Below are 17,984 nucleotides of genomic sequence, written 5' to 3' on the forward strand. Positions count from 1 at the left end.
ATGCAAAAAGAGAGGAAGTCGTAAGCAAAGGGCGGAGTCACTCAGAGAAAAGATGAAAGTTAGAAAGCAGACAGAAGATTGAAATCTAAATAAAGTAATATACTTATACAACTAAACCTACTAATAAAGAGAGGGAAAAAATAGGACATTAGAGTCAGAAAATGCAGAAAAAAACAAAAGACAGACTGAAGCTAAATGTCATGCACATGAACAGTTTAGGCAATGTGTGTTTTATTTAGTGCTGCAGAGTGGCACAGAAGGAAAGAAATAAAAAAGAGGGAGCACTGAAATTTAAAAAGATATAAAAGGAAAGAGGCTGCTTTTGTTTCTGTTTTGAGGGCTGACAGAAATGATACAGACACATGATGTGATGTGATGAAGTCATCAATTCTCAGGTTGCAACTAGAAATATTACTGTTACAGTAAAGGGACAGTTCACCCCAAAATCAAAAATACAGATTTCTTTCCTCTTACACGTGCTTTTTCATCAGTGTGGACTGTTTTGGTGTGAGTTTCTGAGATTTGGAGATATCGGCTGTGGAGGCGTTTGTCCTCTCTCCAGTATAGTATATAACTAGATGGCACTTGGCTTGTGGTGCTCAAAGCATCAAAAATAAACATTTGAAAAACTCAACAGCAACATATCTTTTCAGAAATAATGACCCAGTTACTCAAGATAATCCACAGACCTTGTTGTAAGCAGGTTCATGCGGGAACTATTTTCTTTCTACTGAACTACACTCTTGAACTGTATCACTGCGCAGAAGGAAACGTGCATCTACTCATGGACAAGAGGCTCGCGACAGAGCGAGATGTAAACATTAATGTCGTACTCATCTGAGCTGTAGCGATAGCTCAGTGGTGCTTCGCGCTGGAAGGAAATGCGCTCCTCCTTCTGCGCAGTGATACGGCTGACGGGTGTAGTTTGGTAGAAAGTAAACAAGAGGAAAAGTATGTAAGTTTGATTTTGGGGTGGAGTGAACTGCCACTTTAAGTTTCACAAGTCCAGGCTTCTTTGGCAGCAAAAGCAGCACAGAAACAAACAAAAAAAAACCAACAATGCAAAGATAAGTTATGAGAGATGAAAAAAAGATTGAAAAATGTTACAAATCAATAAAGGACAGAAGAGGAAAAGAGAGAAAAAATAGTTTTATTTAGAAGTAAACATCAAACACAGCAGAGAAAAAAGAGAGCAACAGAAACAAAGAGTAAGATAAGAGAAGAAATTATCAATACAAGTCAAAAAGTCATTCAGCAGTTCAGAGTGAGGAAAGAGACAGAAAACACAGGAAAAGATGACAGGAGTGTGAAATACGGCGACATCAGACAAGAGTTTAAAAACGAGAGAATAAGATATGTGAACTCTTACACAGTTAACAGTCATATCTGCAGCTCAGCGATGAAAGAAGCAGCCTCTGGCCTGAAACATTTCAATTCTCCTGCCTTTAATCCTCAGTTTGTGATTTTAAGCCGGCAGCAAAAGACTGCTTCTCACTACTCTTCCCAGTGGTGCATGCGTATAACTGTGTGAATGTAAAACGGGGGTTTAAAGCAGCTCAGAAAAATAAAACTTCCCTGGGTGAGTGTGAGGAGAAATAACAGTCGACAGGCATCAGGCTCATCAGTAGTGAGGTACAGAGCCACGGAAACTATAAAACGAGACTAAATCAGCATTTATGGACAGAAAAGTGAGGAAGAAAAAGCTTTGCCGAATCAAAGATCACAAACAGAGAAGGATACAGGATTAATTAATACGGACAGCTGCTACAAATGTACGAGAGGTAGATGGTTAGAAAGGCAAATCAACAACAAAAAAAAGAAATTCCAGCTATATCCAGATAAACATTAGTTCTGCTGTTTGTAGTAATGATCAGTCAGTGTCACAGCTGTCTCTCGGTCAACCAGGTAACTGAACAACAGGGCTGTACCGAATGTCTTTATCACATTTAAAGCTTCTATTGAGGTTTTTGAATGAAGCTTTGGATGTTTATTTATAATATTTTATGATGGCATCGACCTAAAAAAATAATAAAAAATCCTCAAACAAAGTCCTAAATTTGAAAAATGGTGATTTATTGGATTAAATTGGTTTAATATTTTTTTAATCAACTTTCTCTAATGAGTAAATGCAATTTATGCTGCTAACAAATTGTTGCTCGAACACCCCATTTACAGTGGTTCGTGCAAAACAGTTGGGTGAGGTGTGAATCTTTTTTCAGTTAATTTTGACTTTTGCTAAGCTACCGCTGTGATTCAATTGTACAAATAGAGTAACACTAATAATATCAGTGTAGCCTAATCTTTATCTGCAGCTGTGCAGAACTACCAGGTTTAATAGACATGCAAAAAAAAATGACATTTGGTACAACCCTATTGAACAATGTTGATGTGTAATCGTCACACACACGCGTACACACACACACACACACACACACACACACACACACACACACACACACACACTCAGAGATTTAGTAAATAATTGTCATCATAAATAAGTCATTTAACATTGTACAAACTTCTCACTTTGTACAGTTTGACCCGTGAAATTTGAAAAAAACCCCATATATTACTCAAAAAAATTCATTCTCACAGTACAATTCACAATCTTCCGTAGTGTTAGCCAACGTCTTTAAAATCATAGAACAATACTCCTTTTTTAAGCAACTGTGAATATATTACATAACATCCTCTTCCAGGTGCTAAGTATTCATCAGTAGAGTGGACGGTAAATGGGTCCTACACTATTTACAACTTCAGTCTGTTTAGTCTCTCGAGGAGAGGTTGTGATGGAGGCAGGAAGTAAAAACATTTCCAAGGATCTCACACTCTGTCCTGCAGCGTCCACGGATCGGCCAATCCCAGAGTTCAGAAGAGACGTCTCCCCCCTTCTGTCCGCGGGCGGCTCAGTACGGGGTGAAGCGGTTATATCCTCCTCTGTACAAACTGGCCTGTGGACAGAAGCAGTGTGTCAGGTGTGACCAAGGTCTGCTGTCAGAAGTAACGAGATATCTTTCAACAGAGGCGTGAGTGTTTTGACTTGACTCACCATTGTGCCAACTCCATATGTCGTTGTTGGTCCAACTGAGTGGTGGTAGGGATCCGCAGCTGTGGCGTACACCCGTCCGTATCTGTTCAGAGGCATCAGAAGCAGATGGAAATGTCATTTGCAGTGGCAGGGATTTTAGAAAGGCTGATTTATGCCCCTGTGCAACCACCACCTGCTAAATAACCTCCTCTTTTATTAATTCAGCTGCTCAATCATCATTTTGTAAGTGCCCTCTTCATTCTTCTCCAATCCCCCCAAAATATTTAAAAAATCCAACAATCCAATCCCAAAAAGATCAGAGAAAGCTTTCTAATGAACTGTAAAAGCTGATTTGCACGCTTGCTTTGAGAAACACGTGAGGACTGTGTGTGTGTGTGTGTGTGTAATATCTGCCTACCCATCGCTGTAGGTTGCCGTGGCAGCAGACGCTGACTGAGCCACTCTATAAGCAGCAGGATAGCCGCCCTGCACAGAAAAAAAAAAGAAAAATGAATATCTCTACAACACTTTAAAATGACTCTAATGTGTGTAAATGTGTACAACGACTTACATAAACTTCTGCTCCGTACAGTCCATCCTGATACACCACCCTGATAAAATTGAGCAACAATCATAAATACACACACACACACACACATATATACATTTAAATATATATATATATACACTTATGTTTTTACTTGTAGTTACCTTTTGCTGGACTGCAAATTTTATAATTTCCATAGTACCCATTATCTCGCACTTTTTAAATTTTTTACATTTAAACTTAAATCACCTTACATTTGCAATATGTTCACTGTTAAAAACGTAACTGTTAAAAACCTTATATTTGCACTACAAACATTAGCCCATCTATTATAATGACGGCTTTCTGTAGTCCTGGTGGCTAGACTATCATTTTACTGCATGTATTTTTATGGAGGCATGGAGGCATGGAGGCTGGAGGCGTTGTATTTTTGGGTTGTGCCCTGTAAAATGTGTACATATGTACGTCCAGCACTCCAGCACTTTGCTCAAATTTGACAAAAACATTCACATGGACTCATTGAATGTCAATGTTACTGTGACCTCATCTGTCTCATTCTTGTGAATGCAATATCTCAGGAACACTTTTCTGGGAACTTTTTAAAAATTTGGCACAAACGTTTGAGTACACTCAAGGATGAACTGATTTTGGTGGTCAAAGGTCAAGGTCACAGTGATCTAGCATTTGTCTCATTCTTGTGAAAGTGATATCTCAAGAACACCTTTAAGGGAATTTCCTCAAATATGACACAAACGTCCAGTTGGACTCAAAACTAAACTGAATACATTTTGGCTTTCAGAAGTCAAGGTCACTGTGACCTTGCATCAGTCTCATATTTGTGAATGCATTATCTGAAGATAACCTGGTGGAAGTTTCCTCAAACTGATTAGATTCTGGTGGTTAAAGGTCAAAATATAAGGTCATGGTGACCTCATACAACATGTTTTTTGCCATAACTCCAAAAACTGGCTGTATTGATCTCCTGTGCTGCCGGGGGTAAGATGTTTGAAGCATCCATGTTTCCTCAGACATAGACATAAACTTTAAGTGCAACTTGACTGGTGCATGGGGGCATACAACCGCGTAATGGTATTTCTAGTTATTCTTATGTTTCTATTTGTTTTCCCCGTGACTATCAGTGCTTTATATAGTTGAATAAGCTACTGTATTCCTTAATTCCCTCGAGACGAGGCAGGTATCTATGTATCTATTTCTGTAGACCAGGCACTTGTACTCAGACAGTCTTACCCTGGGTAGGTGGGTACAGCAGCAGGTGTGGCTGCAGCAGAGCGGATTGTGTTGTACACAGCTCGGCCCCGCCCACGCAGTGCAGAGCCCCGGTAGGCCAAGGTGGGAGTTGCTACGGGATACGGGAAACTGGCAACTAAAGAAAACACGTTAGAAAATAAGTGACAATGCAGTTGATCTTATAACAATAATAGATCCGTGTTAGAGAGAGGAAATTACCTGTGTAGAGTTCAGGTGCGTACATCGCCCCCATGACGGGGTTGATCTTCCATCCAGAAGCTACACAGAACAAAAAAAAAGGTGAGATTAAGTTTCTTTCACAGAGGTCTCCCAGAATCCTTCGGTTCACAGCATGAGCAAAGATAATTAAGGTGCATTACTTGAAATTTCACCATTCACAAGAGGCGTCTGGGGCTTCTTGGTAACGACTCTGGCAGTGGCGTTATTAACCTTGGAGACACAGAACAGGACAATGTCAAATAAAGGATAAGTACGCAGAATATGAATGTCAAAAAAATACCAAAAAAAAGTTGAAAGTTCTCCCTCACCTCAATCTTTCTCCCCTCCACAATCGTCCCATTCAGCTTTTCTCGTGCTCGGTCGGCCTCAGCTGCACTCTCGAAAGTGACAAACCCAAATCCCTGCGAGTTCACACGGTCATATTGTTTGTTTACATTCTGCTGTCGCTCATTAAAAATTCAGTGATAATATTTCTGTGATGCTCACCTTGGACCCCCTCTCATTGAAGATAATTTCTACATCAAGGATCTTCCCAAATTGCTGAAAATGTCACAATAAGTATTTTATGTCAATATAATAGAAAAGATAAAGATAATTTATTTTTGTTTGTAAACATGTATAACAATATTTCATGCATGATATTGAGGCATTCATACCCCAAACATCTGGCGGAGGTCTGGGTCTCTGAAGCGGAACGGGATGTTGGAGACGTGGAGGCGTTTCGGTTGGGCCTTACCTGACCCCTCCTCGTCACTTCCGCTTCCTGCTCCGCCCCCTGATGACACGGACACGCTCAGAGACTGGGGGTCAGAGGTCACAGGGGCCAAAACATCCTCCTGACAGTGAGAAAGTATGAAAACAGGAGGACGACGAAGAGGAAGCGAGCACGTAGATAGAAGAAGAATGGACATAAAAGAACAAACGAAAACAGAAAGATGGAAAAGAAAAGATGGAGAGAGACAGAGTTTGAATGAGATGAGGGTGGGTGTGAAGACAAAACAGGGAGAGAGCATCAGTAGGAAAGCAAAGAAAGAAGGAAAAAAAGTCAATTCAGAGCGCAAATCCTGCAACATCTCTCAGAAACTTCTGAGTGGTTTAAGCATCTCATGACATTAGGCAAAGATCATTTTCATAAAGTGACTCAAACCAAAGTTCAAAGAGCATTCAGCAACCAGTGATCCCTCGCAGGCAAACGTGAGCTCCTTTTTAGTGGGGTGTCTCTGCACACATGCCTGTAGGAGAGTATGAAGGCTACTGCACTGTACAGTAACAAAGATTATATATCTAACTCTAAAACTACTTATGTACACTCAAGCTGTGGCAAAGAGAGTTAAAGGAGCAGTGTGTAGGATTTAGTGGCAGCTTGTGGTGAGGACTGCGTATTGCAACCAGCTGAAACTTCTCCTTGCTAAAATTCCTTTAGTGTACATTATTCAGGAGCTGAATTATCCGCAGAGGTCTTTTTCTCTCCAAAACAAATGAACCAGGTGATTTATACCAATAAAAACAGTAGATAAAGTTTCACTTTACAAATCAGTGTTTTTCCGACACTGTTCGGCTTATCACAGACAGGCTGCTAGCTTAGCACCTACTAAAGTTTGCTCACATTTTCTCTGATAACTTAATATTCAGACATTCAGGATGTTTTTAACACAAGCCGAATTATCCGCAGAGGTCTCTTCTTCTCCAAAACAAATGATAGAAATATTTATACTGGAAAAACGAATAAATAAAGCAGTTTCACGTTACAAATCACTGTTTCTCCTACACTGTTTGGCATGTTACAGACATAGCACAGCCTCTGTTCTCACATTTTTCTGATCCAGATGTTTAGGATGTTTTTACTGGGAGACAAATTATCCACAGAGATCTCCTACTCTTAAAAACAGACAGACCAGGTGAATTACACCAATAAAAACACTGACTACTGACTAAAGCAGTTTCACATTTAAAAAAATCTGTGTTTTTCTGACATTATGGATAATTAAGGTGATAATTAAGGTGGCTGACGCAAAAATACGAATTGCCCTTTCTAGAGTCAGTGTTTTGTTTGTCCATTTTCGGCTTCTGTAGAAACATGGTGGTGCAACGTGGCCAACTCCTTAGACGAGGACACGCTCCCTATGTAGGTATAAACAGTTCATTTTAAGGAAATGAAAACAGAACGGTTCTTATTTTCGTTTATTTTCAAGTGTTTATACTTATTATATTATATTGCATTTAAGGGAATATATTCCTCTAAATCCTACACACTGTTCCTTTAAATAAAGTTTAAGCTCCACTGAAAAGCAAGAAAGACTTAAACTTATTCCTCATATTTTCTAAGCACTTGTAATAATCTTTAAAACATGTATAAATCTACGGAAATATTTAACTACAATCGCCCCATGCAGAAAAACTCAAGGACTAATGTGCCAAAACCAAAACATTCACTATCCCACAATGCACCACGATGCTAGTGTGTGCACGTGTGTGTGCGTGTATGTGTTGGTCAACCAGCATAACCAACCATTGCAAAAGAGAAATGTTAAAAATGTGTTTTAAGACAAATAAGTCCAAACAAGAACATAAGAGTGTAAAGGTCTGCAAGAAGAAAAGCTAGATATAATGAGCTTCAGCAGTGAGAGCAAGAAAAAAGAAGAAAAACATAAAAAGGCAAAAGAAAAAGTACAGGAAATGTATTGATTTATGAAAAATGTATGCAGAAGTAAAGACTTAAGTATTAGAATTCTAGTACCAAGAGGCAGAGAGTGAAGAAGGCCTCAGTGCAGCAGTGAAGAATAAAATTAAACCAAACTAAACAAGGCAAAGAAGGTGCGCAAAAAGCTTTAAAAAGGAAGAGGGTGATGGGGGAAGGCAAAGAGATCAAAACTAAACGTTCCACAAGAGTCAGTCTGGGGTCACGGTGCTGCTTTTCTGCCAAGGGTTAAAGGTCATTTGTCAAGGGGCATAATTAATAAGTTGGAGATACACAGAAAAAAAGGTACAGAGACACTCACATAGAGGTTTTACACATTAACACACACAAGCCAGTTTATTAAACTACACTGGTTTACCATGACTAGCTACTGCAGACACACATACACACACACACACACACACACACACACACACACACACACACCACAGACAGCAAAGGAGGGGAGACAGGGAGAGAGGGTTGAGTTGGGTGGTGGTGTCATGTCACGATGCAGAAATGTGTTTCTGGACCTGAGCGATATTTCAGAAGGGGGAAAGGGGGGTCATCTGGTCAGCCTCCCCCCTTTGACCCCCTCCCTCCGTGGCGACGTCTCAACTTTTCCCAGAAAATCAGCACGGACCCGAGTATGTCAGGGGCTCTAGTAATAAAATATATACATGGGGCCAAAAAAACACCATTTATGAGAGGAGGCAGAGATGTGCTGCAGCAGGACACACAGCGGCCCTGCCACACAGATCAGACTAAACACCACTGTCCTTAACACAGTGGACATTTTCATGCCTGAGGGAGATTTGTTTAGTGTATGCCAATAATATAATTTGTGTCTAAACAGAGCTCTAAAAACCTCATTATCTCCATTAAAGTGAAAAATCTGCCAGTAGAATATTTCACTTTGTTTCCAAATGTGTAGAATCAAAAACGTGGAAACTCGAGCAGCACTCGTGGTGTTTAGAACAATTTTTTAAAAGACCAACGCTTTTCGGCTTGTGGCCTTCATCAAGGTCATCATGAAACACATTAAAAAACAACCAATCAAATATATTCAAACACGTATCAGCTGATGGTGTATCTACAAAGCTGGGCTGTGTCATGTGGATCTAAGCCAATCATTGCCCCAGATAGGAGTGTCCAATGAAGGAGCTGTGTGACACCATTTTGTTTTGCAAACTGGAAAATGCACATTGTGGCACTAAGACTGCACAGAAGTGGATCAATCAAAAAAAATAAAGCCCATTTGGCTTTGCACGCTGTCAAAAAACACCTTAATTCTAATTTGCAGGATTATTAAGGTGTAGCTCAGATGCAGAAGAAAAATAGTGACTGCATGAAACTGGTAAGGTCTGTGGATTATCTTGAGTAACTGGGGCACGATTTCTGTAAAGAGATATTGCTTTTGAGTTTTTAAAATGTGTGTATGTTTTTGGCACTTAAAGCGTTATAAGCCGAGTGCCATCTAGTTCCATTATATCAGAGAGAAGTCAGCCATCTCTTCAGCCGATATCTCCAACACTTGGCAACTTCCACCAAAACAATCTTGACTGATAAATAGCAGCACAGATAAGAGGAAAAGGATATGTTTTTATTTTTGGGGGTGAAATGGCCGCACTAGAATCAAATTATTTTAAATTTGACTTTTAAGGAATTTATTGGAAACGAGTTGAAATAATCTTACTGCACTGGCAGATGTTTTCACTTCCTTCACAAAAACTTTAAGGACACAATGACAAACAAAATGGCATGATTTGTTACAGTGCGACAAACCAAAAAACACATCATTATTAAATCAGCTTACAACTGCCTCCCATTTAATTACAGTTTTATCTCATCTTGATTTCTGCATTGAATAAATCAAAAACACATGAACAGTTATGTTGTGTTCATCCTCTTCACACTTAACTGTAAACTGTCAATATCATCACAGATCTTCACAGCTATAATCTTGGAAGGTGATCTGTTTTATTGCCTGCTAAATAAGACACAGGGGAGACGGAAAAGTGGGGATTTATTTTCATCAACAAATCCCCACTCGGCTGCCCCCCCTCGCTTTGAGCAGCATTCCCGTACATGGACACAACAGTGGACGTGAGGCTCTAAATATAGAAGGAAACTCTATCTGGCCTCGTTCCCCTGATAGGACATATGGATGCACTACCTGAAGCAGCAGGGCTTCTTTTCACATTGACTGTCTGAAGATCAGATTTTACTGGGACGTGATTTTTTGTGTGTTCTTACCGTGTTACTGGATGTCAGAGTGTCGGCCCCGTCGAGCTGGGGGCCCTGATACACTCTGAGTTGGGGATGTTCGGGGTACTCTGAACTCGGGTGTGCAGAGGTGAAGTCAAGAGGTGGCAGTCTGCCCGCAGATGTTGGCGGACCTTGACCAGGAGGGGGGTAGGAGGGAGGAGGGGCATAGACCTGAGGCAGGGCGGGGTCGCCGCTGCCGGGGCCGGCCTCCTGAGTGGGGCCTCCCTGAGGGAGAAAGAGAGGGAGAAATCAGCCAATGATACAACACAAAGGTGTAAACAAATGACACTCAACTTACGGCCTGTGCACCGAATCTGACCCTTATAGGGATCCTGGGTGGCCCGCCGACCATTTTCTGATTCACAATGAAAATAAACTGATTCACTCTCATAATTTAATTTATAACTTTGGATGTAAATAAGGTAACAGGGTGCATCTTATTAAAAAAAATGTTTTTTTGCATTGTCCTTAAATTTTAGAAACACCCTGATGGACAGCAAACTTCAAAGGATAAATATCAACCAATTTGTTTATTACATATACTGATAATACTGATACTGATACCTAATACTGATAATATTATTGTTTGTTTATTTATTGGCCAAGGATTTCTGTCATTTTGCCAAAGTGGGCCCTGGGCAAAGCAAGCTCAGTATCCCTGGTGTAAACAAACTAACCACTATGTTGTTCTCTGGCTTCTATTCTAAAATTAAACACATTTGTAACTGCAAGTGTTGGGAATACATTTACGCAAGTAGCCTACTGTACTTGAGTTTAATTTAAGGTACTTGTACATGTGTATTTCAGTTTTCTGCTTCTACTCCATGACGTGTAAAAGGCAAAAAAATTACTCTTTACTCCCCTACATTTTTTTTAAAGGTCAGTTACTGGTTACTTTGCAGGTTCATAATAATAATAAAAAATGTAATCAACAAATAAACCTTTATTGTATCTATCTATCTTTAGAGATCTCCAGGACGAAAATTCACAAGCAACCTGACAGTATGTAAGTAACAAAATTTGCTTCACCTTCACTATATTCAGTATTTCAGTAATGAAGACATTAATGCATTAATAGTTAAAACCAAAATATATATTATACTGAAAGGGGCAATTCTACATGATGAGAACTTTTATTTTTGGTACCCTAAGTATATACTAATTATAATACTGTTGCACTTTTACTTAGGTTTAAAAAAATGTCACAAATACTGCTAAAAGCTAGAGCCAAAACATGAGCTTATTCATCATTTAGTCAATGAAAACAAAAGTAATTGGCAACTATTTTGATAAATAATCATCGTTATATGTTTAAAAAAATGGCAAAAATGTCCTTGTTCCAATTTCTCAGATTTTAATATTTCCTGCATTTCTCTGTTTTATATCATAGTAAAATTGACTTTTTGTTTTATACCGTCAGACAAAATAACCAGGAAAGTTTTGCACAAGAGTTTTGTACTATTTTCTGAAATTTCGTTGATGAAAGAAGAGCCCGTTCTTTGAAAAACCAATAGATAAATCAATGAATTAGATTAAGAAAACACATTTCTTTTAGATTTAGTTTGAGAGACTAAAACTGTCAAAAGATATGGTCAGTATAGTCTAAATTCAGTCTAACCACACTGTAAAAAACAACAACCACATTTTGCAAAGATAAATAAGCTGACAAATGCACACAACAGCTGCATGACAACAGATCAAAAGCTGCACAGAACAACAGAAATCATCCCACACATCCTTGATACAAGTGAATTATCCAAGTTAGGAGCTAAAAACATTGTCTTACCCCTTTACTGCATTCCTCGATCTCTGATGCATTGTCCAACAACTGCTGCATGTTTTAATGCCAGCTGACCACCCGCCTACCGCACCATAAGTCCTACTCAACCACCAATCACATCAAATGATCGCCAGAGCAAAAGGGACCAGGCCACACCAGCTGTGCTCATCTGTAACTGTCAATCACCTCAGCACCCCAACACCCGCCCTGCCTTCATGTTAAACACTCATGAACACATGCAGACTGCAGACAAGATGAAGTATTTATGAATGTAAACGCTACTACCATTGCAAGTCAGTATGTCATGCTAAAGGTCGACTCTAAGAATACCACATTTTAGAGGTCAGCTTGGTTTTATTACTTGTCCAACATTAATATTTAAAAAAAGGCCAATACTTCTGAATATTACTCTCCTGGAAAAAAGGTCTCCCATTCTCTTCCAAATAACTAATATTTCTGACTTTATGTTAAATAATAGCCAAACAAAGACAAGCATAGCCTTCAAAATAAAAGATTTTAAGTAGTTTACAAGTTGTACTTTTATTATTTTTGTATTTTACTAACACTTAAAATATTTTGCCGGTTAAGATTTCACGCTATAAAAACCTCATAAAATACAGTTATTGTGTATTAAATCTTGCAAATGTTTTCAGTGACTATGAAAAGTATTGTAAATATGAAACTACAACCAGAAGCTAGTTAGCTTAACTTAGCATAAAAATGGAAACAAGGGAAAACAGCTAGCAAAGCCCATAGCTTTTATAAGCTACATAAAAAAACCCCAAAAACAATATAGAACTTTGATTTCTAAAAATAACAAGATATGATTTTGATTTCTGAGCTTTAAAGGTGCTGGTAGGTGGATTTTGTTACCGGTGGACAGAGCCAGGCTAGCAGTTTCCCCTTGTTTCCAGCATTTATGCTAAGCTAAACCAACTATTGGCTTTAGCATCATATTTAATTGACAGACATGGGAGTGGTATTGATCTTTTCATCACGTCAACATATTTCCCTAAAGGTCAAACTATTTCTTTAATTGAGCCTTTTCTATCGTAGCATTAACATTTTCACTTGATTAAAGGATTAGAAAAGCTCAAGCATCTCTGTATCATAACAGACTGATTAACTTTCGTGTTGACTTACATGCAAAATGCCACAAGTTTGTCAGCCAGCTTAAGGATTTAGAAGGATTTATAACAATTAAAAACACTCCCCACTGACATTTCATAACTTCTCATATATCTCTCTATCAGCTGTTGCACTCAAGAGGTGTGAAAAATTAGAAATATGAAGATGCAGATAGTACAATGAAGGAATTGGGGCTCTAATGGTTGAAGGACTACTGGATGTGGGTCAGATAGCCAAGTTGATTGCCAAGTTTGAAAACTGCGTACACCAAAGCATCTAGTTGGCAGCATTAAAGTACATCAGACCCTTATGTTTTTAGTTGTGAATATCAGCTTTTTCCAATCTAAGAGAATATCTATGGTACCACAAGCAAGACTGAACATGTAGTACGAGCACCCTCTCAATGTAAACAGACCAGGAGATGACAGCCTACGGCTCTGTAAGTATTGGAGTATTAGAGATATCAGCTGTAGAGATGTCTTCCCTCTCTCCATTATAATGGAACTAAATGGCACTCGGCACAAGATGCATTTGCAAAACTAAACACCAATGTTTCTTTCCAAAATTCATGACCTAGTTACTCAAGATAATCAACAGACCTTGTTGCATGCAGTTTCATGTAGGAACTATTTTCTTTATACCAAACTACACCCGCCAACTGTATCATCATGCAGAAGGAAACATGAAGTTACTGCGAGTTTACCTAACACCACTGAGCCAGTGTTACAGCTCAACCGACGAAAACGCCATTAATGTTAACATCTCATGCTGTCGCAAGCACAAGCCTCTAATCCATGAGTAGATGCACGCTTACTTCTGCACAGTAATACAATTGGTAGATGTACTTTGAAAAAAAAAAAAAAAAAAAAAAAAAAAAAAAGTTCCTACATGAAACTGCTCACAAGTTTTTTGGATTATCTTGAGTGTCCGGGTCATGATTTCTGGAAAGAGACATTGCTGTTGAGTTTTTCAAGTGTATTTGTTGGCACTTGAAGCTCCACAAGCCGAGTGCCATGTAATTTCATCATTCATTATATTGAAAAGAAGGCAGAAATCTCTAATACTCTACAACTCACACTAAAACCATCAGATTGATAAAGAAGCATACTAACATGCTCACAACGACAATGCTGAAATTCTGATAATTAGCAGGTTAATGTTTACCGTGTTCACATCTTAGTTTAGCGTGTGAGCATGCAAACATTTGCTCGTTAGCACTAAACATAAATTAGGCCTACAGCTGAGGCTGATGGTATTGTTTTTTAGTTCTGCAGGTAAACCAAAGTACTGAAATTTAAAATCCATTATATGCTTGGTTAAACATAGATGGGTTAAAGACTCATTACATAAAACATACTGAAAATCTAAATTAAATTAAATGGCAACATTTTCTTAGAGAGGCCTTCCCTGCTATTATGTTTGTTGTTGTCATATTATCTAATTCTGGAGAGTAGGCTATAGTGTAAAAGGGATTCTTGTGGTTGTGTTAAATATAGTATTGTGCTGGAAGATGTTTCCACATGTCAACATTAACTTGTGTCTGTATTATGTCCCATTTATCTAAAATAGAAAAAACAAGTGTCGGACTGCCTCAACTCTCCTCACGGACAAAAAAGTGACCAAAGAGTAAAGATAACACAATCTGTCAGATATCACCAGCAGTCTTTGTGTTCCCACAGACTGTAACCAGCAGCCACTGTGCCTGATTAACTATCACAGTGTCAGCAGACGTTCAGACACCGTGTCCCTCCCCCGTGTCTTCCTTACAGTCTTTTTTTGATTTACATTTGTTCCCTCTTCCTCTAGTCTCCCTCCTCAGCTGTCAGTTGGTGGTCAGAGGTCAATGGCTCGGAGCCAGGTGCCTGCTGGGACAGCTGTCGCAGGATTTACACTCAGACAACACTAAAGTGCAGATGTGGCCTTTTAGTGCCGACCAAGTTACAAATGTTAGTGAATGAAACTAAATATCCCTTTCCCACCCCTTCCTTCTACATCCTGTTTTCTCCTATTCATGTTTCAATAATAACTGAAGAAATATTTGGGACTTTTATAACATGGTTGATAATGAAGAGAAAAAACAGTCAAATCGGACAGCACTCAAAAATGGACAACGAAAACAGTCAAATTGGACAGCACTCCAATTGAAACGTTTAAAAATATGTTTAAAAATATGTTTCAATTGGAGTGCTGTTCAATTTGACTGTTTTTGTTATCCATTTTTGAGGATTCAGCACCCTTTTTCTATCATTTATATTGGAGTGAGTGCGTTGGATTAAATTTTTACTGATAATGAAGAGAAACAGTAAAGATGGGGGAGAGACAGAGGGCAGACACTGACATATGACACCGGTTCCTGACCGAATTTCAAACCTAAATTCTTGAAACAGATGCTACACTTGAATCATGCAGACGTTTCTGCAAAAACTGCTGAAGGTGTGCTCTGTCTTTGGAAATATGCCAATTTAAAGTAAAAAGTACTGCATGTTTTGGATGAGTTTCAATCCTCAGGCCTTGAAACTGTCTTTTTAAAATCTTTATAGATTACACTGACAAAACACAAACAAAACAACGTGAGGAAGACATGTTATGTTATGTTATGTTATGTTATGTTATGTTATGTTATGTTATGTTATGTTATGTTATGTTATGTTATGTTATGTTATGTTATGTTATGTTGTTGTTGTTGTTGTTGTGTGTGTACTCTCTATTTAGGACAGTCAATCCGGATGAGGTCTATTGGGTAAATGAACAGGAAAGAAGAAGAAAAAAGACAGAGTACACTAATACCAGTGCTACCTTTACCGTCACCAATGTTACTACTAATACCAATAATTAAATACTAATAATCATTATTCATTAGAAATGTTATAATAAATAATAAAGTTGGGGGGCTTTCTTTTTGGTTTAAGTCACCTCCAAACATGACTCTCTTTTTACCTGTTGTCTCCAAATTTTCTCACATAAATAATTTATATGTATATTGTGTTAGACCAGTTAAACACTCGATATTTAAATGCAAAACAGGCGGATTTCGCACTTATTTTAAGTAAAGTTAAGTGCCCAAAAACAAGATAGGTGACACAATCACCTCCTGTGATTATCTGCTCAGGAGAGAAGGGCTAAAAATACAGCTGGTGTGAAGCACAGAGACAAGGTAGAGAGATACCAGATGCATTGTGGCATTAATGGTATGTCAGGGACACTTAGAGAGAGATACACACGCACACTTGCACAGGCTGTCGGCATCACTGAGACCAGCCGACTAAAGATAACCCCTAAAGTACTTACTATTAAATGAATAAGATCTTTTGCAATCAGTGTGCTTCACAGCTCCCATCAGGCCTCCTTGAGTTGTCATTCCTCTAATTTAGTCACTATTACTTAATAAATTAAATGTAAGATCTGACGTTTTAACTCAGAGTCATAAGGGCACTTTAGTTTCTTTTTTTCCCTCTTCTCCACAGTATTTTTATCAAGATTTGTCAAATAGGTCTATAATACATAGAGAACACAGTAATATTTGGTCAATACAGTAGTACAGAAGTACAGCAACATCACAACAAACCAAGACAGGACAAAGACAAGACAAATACTTCAAACCAACCGGTAGACCAGGACTAAGAGAAAAACGATAAGTAGTAAAATAAAAATATGCAAATAAGTGTATAAATTTTTTAAAAATAAAACTGAATACTCAGATGTGATATAATAGCTGCTGGCTGGACAACTGCCTGTCACATTACTGTTACATACCACTAAAATACACAGTTGGCCCCTTTGCTTTCTTTTTGAGTTAAATGTTTTCTTCACACTTCAGGTGTATTGTCTTGATGGTTTACTGGCTACACTGGTATTCATTTCTAACTAACAACTCATTTAGAGATGAAAGGATTAGTCGATCAACACAAAAGAAAGAAAAATTTGACTAATTTTATGATAAATTAATTGTTTTTTAAAGTAATTTTTTAAAGTAAAAATGCTGGGTATTAATTGGTTTCAGATTCCTATATGTGAATATTTGGTAATTTTATAAATTATTTAGTATTACAAATACTTATGTTTTTAGGTTCTCAACATTCAGTCACATGTCAACTTAGGGTCCAACAAATGGTGATGGGCTTTTTAAAATTATTTTATGAACCAACAGATGAATCCAGAAATAGCCTAAATAAGCAAATCAGTCAGTAGAGGAATTAATTGTTGGTTACAGCCTTCAACTAACACAACAATGAATTTTATTCCAGTGTGTATTCACATAAAGACACATTTAGTCTCTTATTTCCATTCCTGTAATTCAGAGTCACTTTATAGACAAAACAGATTTATGATTCAAGCTTGTGAAGACAAACATTTATGTGAGAGCAGATTAAGGAACGTTTACCTGAACTATGCTGGGGTAGCATGTGGTTGTCTGTGGGTAGACAGGGAGTCCATACGGCTGGAGAATCACAGTGGGTGAGGAGAGCATAGCCCAAAAAACACGTACAAGAAGACAGGGAACGGTGGAAGATGGGAGGAAAAGGAGAGCAGGGGGAAAAGGAAAGGTTGATAAGCACACAGGAGAGCAGGGGATCAGGCAGAGGAAAAAAAAATCCCAACAGGAAAAAAGACCCAAGAGGGTGAGGGGGGAAAAAGGTTAAGACTGTTTAACCTCAAAGAAGAAAACACAAAGAAAGTCCACAAAACAAGTGCTGTTCTGTCCGGAAAAGACAGGATATAGAGCAGTGAAAGAGAAAGCAAGTGAGCTTCTGTGTGTCCATGCAGCCTGACAGACAGAAACACATGCTCAGGGTCTCATTTCAGAGTTATATAAATAGTCACCCATGTCCTTCTGTCTGAGTTTACCACCTTACCACCCTCACTCTTACACATGTTGTCATGCAAGATTTATCACCGCAATACTTGTTGCATACTTGCATAATAACAGGCTATTCAACAGGGGATTCAGTGTAACTCCAAATCCATAACAGGTCATTTATCTTCTTCAGCATCCTAAAGTTACATATTAAGCTGAAAGTGTGTCTTAATTATCGGTTATGTGACATAATTTATCATCTGTATGAAACAC

At 38.4% G+C, this 17,984-nt stretch overlaps 1 protein-coding gene across 1 annotated transcript; it reads right to left on the reverse strand.

Moving 5' to 3' along the window:
- Nucleotides 1-1,575: 1,575 nt before the first annotated feature.
- rbfox1l (RNA binding fox-1 homolog 1, like) lies at nt 1,576-17,680 on the reverse strand. The gene is made up of 12 exons (XM_042489920.1): nt 17,298-17,680; nt 9,997-10,233; nt 5,720-5,899; nt 5,550-5,603; nt 5,372-5,464; nt 5,204-5,273; nt 5,043-5,102; nt 4,824-4,959; nt 3,600-3,639; nt 3,447-3,514; nt 3,050-3,131; nt 1,576-2,951 (listed from the first exon to the last, which is right to left on the reverse strand). The coding sequence occupies exons 1-12, from the start codon at nt 17,382-17,384 to the stop codon at nt 2,907-2,909; spliced, it is 1,152 nt and encodes a 383-aa protein (XP_042345854.1). The 5' UTR covers nt 17,385-17,680; the 3' UTR covers nt 1,576-2,906.
- Between the last annotated feature and the right edge of the window lie 304 nt (nt 17,681-17,984).

The sequence above is a fragment of the Plectropomus leopardus genome, chromosome 7 (genome assembly GCF_008729295.1).
Source record: "Plectropomus leopardus isolate mb chromosome 7, YSFRI_Pleo_2.0, whole genome shotgun sequence".
In the NCBI taxonomy this organism is placed as follows: domain Eukaryota; kingdom Metazoa; phylum Chordata; class Actinopteri; order Perciformes; family Serranidae; genus Plectropomus; species Plectropomus leopardus.